The sequence below is a fragment of the Saccostrea echinata genome, unplaced genomic scaffold (genome assembly GCF_033153115.1).
Source record: "Saccostrea echinata isolate AGI-Se365-2 ecotype Australia unplaced genomic scaffold, CSIRO_AGI_Sech_v1 ptg000022l, whole genome shotgun sequence".
Lineage (NCBI taxonomy): Eukaryota > Metazoa > Mollusca > Bivalvia > Ostreida > Ostreidae > Saccostrea > Saccostrea echinata.
In genome coordinates, this window is record NW_026889771.1 from 5021138 (window position 1) to 5028098 (window position 6961).

The 6961-nt window shown below is 32.4% G+C and overlaps 1 protein-coding gene across 1 annotated transcript in view; it reads right to left on the reverse strand.

The window, feature by feature from the left end:
- LOC133190656 (uncharacterized) overlaps positions 1-5526 on the reverse strand; it is a 50068-nt gene extending 44542 nt beyond the window's left edge. Inside the window, exons 1-2 of the mRNA XM_061326348.1 lie at positions 4645-5526; positions 4359-4440 (exon numbers count right to left, since the gene is read on the reverse strand). Coding sequence (XP_061182332.1) covers positions 4359-4440; positions 4645-5526 — 964 coding nt within the window. The remainder of the gene's footprint in view (positions 1-4358; positions 4441-4644) is intronic.
- Positions 5527-6961: the final 1435 nt, after the last annotated feature.

Consider the following 6961-nt stretch of genomic DNA (forward strand, 5'->3'; position numbering starts at 1 on the left):
CAGACAGACAGACGGACACCTTACTATCGCATAAGCTCTTCTGGTCTCTGACCTGGATAGCTTAAAGATTAATCAAATCTTACATGTCATTTCCTTTTGGATGAAAGACAAAAATTGCAATTTTTGGAACTCACTTCTAACTAATGGGGAAAATCAAAATCGTCTGGTTTTTCAAATAATCCTGTGAAAATGCATTATTTATGAAGGCATATTTAATAAAATTCTGTAGTTTTTAAGGAAATTACGAGGGGTGATCAAAAAGTTCGCGAACTAATTGAATTACTTCCATAAAAGAAATAAAATTAGGCTTAAGTGTTCATTATTGTTTAAAGTATTCCTCTCCAATTTAAATGCACATCTGCCACCGTTCTGTCCATGCGCGAATCATGTGATCCAAGCGGTAACGTGACATGCTCCGTAGCGTTTTGTTCACATTTCTGAGTCTTATATTTCTTAACATGCAAGTTATTTTTATAACAATAACAGTCCATTTGTCACAAACGGCGAAATTTCGGCAATAGGATGGATGGATAAGGATATCCTTCCCCAGAATGAGCATGGTGACCATCACAACCCGAGTCCTCTGTCTTGGCAGCGTCGTTTTATCTAATGTGGATAAAGTATGAACGCCTTCTTTTTATCATATGTGATATGTTTTAAGTCTAAAGTAAACGATATTTCATGGATTTAATAATTATGTCATTGTTAAGATATATAACTATTTTTCTAACTGTAACTTGGCGATCTTTCATAACAAATTGCTCAACTAAGGACACATATCTTTCCCAGCTTGCTTTCACTGGGTAACAGAACAAACGTTATTTTTAACCATCTCGCTTTCTTCAATAAAACAATCAAACCAATTAATGATTAAACTTCTGGCAAGTCTTTTGTCTTCATAAACCTTGTACAAATTATTATATGGTACTGTCAAGGAATTTCCAAGATATATGTTAAACTTTACAGCCGTTTGTTGCTCGAATACGACTGAGTCAACCATTTTTTGTCACAAGTCACATATTGACGTCATTTTTACAATGTGACGTCACAAACATGGAGAAAAAAATCACCTAACACCTGCTATTTATAGAACATATGTATGACTATACTCGTATGTGTGCCTACTTTCATTCTGATCTGAATTGTATTTTTGTAAACATAGAGATAGTTCGCGAACTTTTTGATCATCCCTCGTAGACTTACGAAATTCAAACGTTTTGTTCGGCATGGAAACTAAACTTGTTGTCTAATCAAATTACTGGTATTTACAAAAGTATATATACTTAAGGTCATCGTTTTTGATACAAAGAATATTTGTCCATTGCAAATAATATTTGTTTACAATGCCCCGTTCCTTCAATATTCAAATTAATTTAATGTCTGCTAAACAATTGCAATTCATAGTTTTGATTAATAATGATGCTGATTTCTATCAGTATGCCTATACATGTATTCCTCATTTTAGTTTCTACTCAAACGCTCAAAATTAAGATCATAATTAACAATTTTAACACATTAACGTATGTTTACAACTTCATATTTTTCATAATATATTTTAACAATTGGTCGCTAATATTTTAATTGTCATTATAAATCTTTGTTTATTGTCACGAGTTTTTTTAATTCTTCTATTTTTATTATTTTTTGGAGATTCTGGAAAAAATTTTCCGCAGAACCTCTGCATTTTTATCAAACTTTGAAGAATTTTCGAAGAGGACGATGCCGATAAAAAAATTTCCTTAGCTTTCTCATTTTTTCATATACCATTTCTAAGTTTCTCACAAATATTTCCTTAAAAAAATAACAAACACCCATTTAGAATAGACCGTGGTCCAGGATTAACAGTTTTGACCCTGCAAGTATTCCCCCGAAATTCAAAAGCTGAGCAATCATTTCGGGCATTTGGTTCCCGGAGCAGAAAGACCTGAGAGGTTTCTAGGTAAACAGTTCATAGGTAGCATCTGGTTGAGTAAAACTTTTGGTTAGATAAATAAAGCATTTAGCGTATATATTAGCGCTTAAAAAATATAAAACAAAATCAAGAACTCAACGATAGCAAGTGCTTACTAATAGCCAAATGAACAAAAGAAACAAAGTAGTTGGTTGTTCATCTTTCCGCCGCCCGTACAGAATCACATATGTACATGTAAATAACGAAAAAAGAGCGTCTAATTATTAAGATACACGTGTTATTGATTCCTAAGTTTGTAGTTTTAATTATCTCACAATTGACTCAAAACTTTTCTTTCAGTTTCTTTCATTTAAGGGGAAGTATAAAATACACGTTCTTCTTTAAAAAAAAAATTCTGAAAGTAAAAAATATTTTCAAATTGTATACTGTCAGAAAAATCAGATTATGAAATATATATTTTGCTCACCGGTTCCACTGAAGAAATCTGAAACTAATAAAAACAAAAGTATCAAATATGAAATCATTAAATGTCCATTTATTCAAATGATCTCTAGTCCTCTGAGTTACCACAATCAGCAATCTTGTTATTTTATTAGTCTCCTACCAGTGAAACCGGAGGGGACTATAGGTTTCCTCTGCATCTGTCCGTCCGTCTGTCTGTCCGTCTAGCTGTCCCTCTTTCTGTCTGTCAGTCTGTCCCACTTGGTATTCCGCACTTTTTTCCCTTACGCTCTTGAGAATTGAAACTTGCTGGGTACCTTTATAGTGTCAAACTACAGATCAGATTTGAATTTTGTCACGTTTGACCAATAGGTGCTAGAGTAAATTAGTTTTAAACATTCCTCTTTTTTTATAATCGGGATCAAGATTGGGTTTGTGCTGCACTAAATTAATGTTCCAAAACGAGGTTGTCATGTTAAAGATTATTGTTTGAAACTTGCTGGGTACCTTTATAGAGACAAACTATAGAAAGTTTGAATTTTGTCACATTTGACCAATAGGTGCTAGAGTAAATCGTTTTAAACATTCCTCTTTTTTATAATCGGGTTCAAAATCGGGTTCGTGCTGCACTAGATTAATGTCCCCAAAACAAGGTTTTCAGGTTGAAGTTTTTGACAGAAGACGGTCAGTTATATCGTGCATTGTTTTTAGCAATTTCTACCAGCGAAAACTTAATATACTTGGCGATGCAATAAAGAATGGATATCTTTCCCGATTTGAATTGGGATTTTTTTTTGGTATGTGTTTGAGTTAAGAACAACGAGTAACGTTTTCCATATGTAAGCAGTCTTGTTTACCGACAGTTGTGTTATTCACACATAAGGTGATTTTATTGTCAAAGTATTCGAAAACATCCCAATCCCTCGTGCGTTCGCTATTACTGGAAGTCGTTTATTTTCTATTCTACAGTTTTCAACAGTAACTGGTCGATTCATACCTTGTTCAATTTGGACCATTGCATACATGTATATTTGTATGTGCCCCACAACTATAATTGTAATATTTTGTCAACAATTCAAAAGAAATTATAAAATTGTTTTTTTAATCATGCAAGATGACCTGTTCTGATCAAAGCATGCATGTAAGTCTAAAGACAGTCAAACACGTCTTTGTAATACAGACTTCATTCCAAGACATTTCATTCATTTTGGGCGCACTTTTCATATACAGGGTCTTATAAAATGATATCCTAAAAAGAAAAGGGTATACCGGTAGTGGGCATGTATTGTTTATGCAATACTTTTACAATGCTTGTTTTCATTGCATGAATGGAATAAACGGAATCCATAATGTAAGATAAAAAATGATCTCCCACTTCCCTGTAAACACTGTTTAGTGAGTAGTGTTTAGTAAGTATTATATATGTAAATAAGAATAAGCACCAGACTACTGTTCTTTATTACTTCTGCTGTAAAATACAAGCAGATAAATGATTTAGACTTCTTTCTAAATTTATGTGCATCTGCTCCTACATACATTTGAACCTTATTAAAACTCAGAATAATTATCTCAAGAGAGTGTTCGATCAAGTGCTAGGATTCATAAAATAAGAGGTGTAATTCCTATACATTTTTAAAAAGTCTTTATTTAGAAGAAACATGAATATGTAAATTAAAAAAATGTTAAACTGAATTTTAGCTGTCACTACCAATTTACCAGAATTACACACAAATTACTGTCAGTGACATAATTTCATCGAAAATCTCGCAGAAAACAAAAGCAGGACAATGGGGTTACATTTATTGATTTACTGATCGGTAACAATTAAAATATCTTTTACAAAGTACATAAATTGATAGATCCAATAATAGAATATACTTCAGTGTATTCGTAGCCATTTTATAATGCACTGTGGCAGATCCTTTAAGATAAATTTCTGTGTCAACCCTGGCGACGTCAATCGAACTATTATCTTGTATATATTTTATATTAAATATTAACTTACAGCAGTCGTCTTCGTCAACTTTATCATCGCTATCATTATCTACGCCATCTCCAGGAACCATAACTGGCCAGATATCCTCTGTCTGGAAAAAAATGACAAAAAAGTAGAGATTTATGAATAGGACTCGAAAATCATATCATCTGCTTTATCATATTCATGCAGTCTATTCGTCAAACCATCGAAGGTTGATAGGAGGTAAGAGATGTTTCGATTTAATAGTACATGTTTGTTGTACATCAAAAGTATCTGTTGATAAAATTTATTTTGACTTTGATAAAAAATCTACCTTGGATTCATTCATAAAACCACAGTTACTCCTAGGAAGTAGTTTGGATTCTTTAAACAAAAGGGAGCAGCCCAGTACAAACTCCGGTACCGTGGAAATGCCATTCCCTTGGTATGCGTGATATTTAGACAGTGGAATTGTCATAGCATTTTCCTTTTTCTCGTGTATGTAAGTGTATCTGACATTTGAGTCTCCTTCCCACAAGTCGTTTTTATCAATCTTGTATTTCAGTGGGATGATGTTTATCATAGATGAGTCGTCATCCCGAACAACAAACTGCGTCACAGACACTGGATCTGAGGTCTTTATAGTGATTGGGGATGTTCCTAAAATACGTCTATGTATTCTGCCGTATTTGTCAGGAATGGTGACATGATCGTACCCTAAAATATGAACTTTCGTGTTATCATGTGCAGTTATTATCAAAATTATATCCCCTTTAGGACTTTTTCCAGAAGGTACCATCACGTAGAAACTCCCCCACAATCTGACTGGAATGAGTTGTTCAATCATCAATAAATCCGGGAGTTCTCCGACTCCTTTTGTAATTAGAGAGTAGACAATGATATTTTCTGAGGCATTAACACGTGTTCCAATGATATCACATTGTAATTTCAAAACTTCATATTGAAAAGCTTTTATAGTTATCTCCTTTGTTTCATTTTTGCAAAGATTGCGGGAATAGTTATCCACAGTCGGGAATTCAATGTTCACTTTGACTTCTTTGTTTTGAGGGTTACCGAATCCAAGAGAGTAGTTGACATGAAGATCAATATAAGCAGGTACTACATACTCCTTTCCTAAAATGTCATCTCTCAAAACCTGGAACCATTCATTGTAAAGTTTACCGAAAACATCATTGTTGGAGTTAGTATGGTTCATTGTTCCATTTTCGTCCGTATGCACTTCTTCAGAAGAAGGAATTATTCTAAATTGATCCCCGAATTTTCCAATCGGAATAAACGAATGGATGTATACAACTAAAAAGAAGTGTTTCAAGAGAAGATATATGTAATTAGATATGATTACCTGTATTCTCGTGACATAAAATCGAAAGCTTTGCAATAATTCTTATAATCAACAAATATATGTAAATATTCAATATTTACGAAGAGATAATTTGAACGACAAATGAGAATTAATAGACAGAATTGGGTGAATTTAAAAAAAAATGCACAGACACATATTTATCAACCTGTACTAAAAATACAGGCATAGGGAATAAATTTTTACGTCTCAGCATGTGTATTTTGATATAGGCTAAAAACCTGCCAAATATCTCATTGATATCTTTCGTCACAAAAAGTTTTGCCCAAAATGATGCTAAAAATGTTAGGAGTGCAATACCTTTTAGTGACACTTTGAAAATTCAATATTTTTTAAAGATCTATGAAAAAATGGTTTATGTTGGACTTTCCTGAAAATATTCAAAGTACTGAGCTTTAAATTTAGACTGTAGCATCTTTTGTTTGACAGAGCTGTGGTCATGGCTTATGCTGAAAAAAATGCTATACCATGTCAGGAGTGCAATAGAAAAAAATGTAGTATTGCCAAAAATCATTGATTTTAAAAATCTGTATGACAATGAAGTCAAAAAAGGATTTTCAAAGTGTAAAACAATAACTTATGTACCATTTAAAATTTAAAAAGAAATATATATATCACAAGCAGCATTAATGAGAGTCAAGTATCTGGGCATATGCAATTGCGTTAGGAGTACAACATTTAATGTTTTGCTACTCAGCATAGGAATACTTTTATCAGTATATGATTCTCTGAATTCTTTATTGGAAAATAAAGAGAGAAAAAATATTTTTCCCAAATTGATCTGTCAATTAAAGGGTCTGTTTATGTTTCAAATCTATATTTCTATGGTGAGGAGGGCAACACATTTATTTAAAGATTCAGGCTGTATGATGAAAAGACTTCTATTCTTACTATTAAATATTCTTTAATTAATAATGATCTATTTGAATAATTTACTTAGCACTAAATTATTGCCAGTTTTATTATTAAAATCTGTCTCTTTTTCAAGTTGATCAATCCAGAGGTGTTTTTTAATCTTTTCTTTGTTTGTTTGTTTTTTGGTGAAAATTAAAAAAAAAAACACTGAAAAATTGTTATAAAATTCAAATAATTTCACCTCAACTTCACTGAAACAACAGAACACTTTCTGATATAATTTATGCTTCACAACTCTACTTTAAAGATTTGCATGCTTCTGGTCTTGAGTGCAGCAAAAATGTTAGAACTATTGCTGATCAAATATGAATAAATTTAAAGAAACAATCAAGTTACCACTTGATGTTGCCAGCAC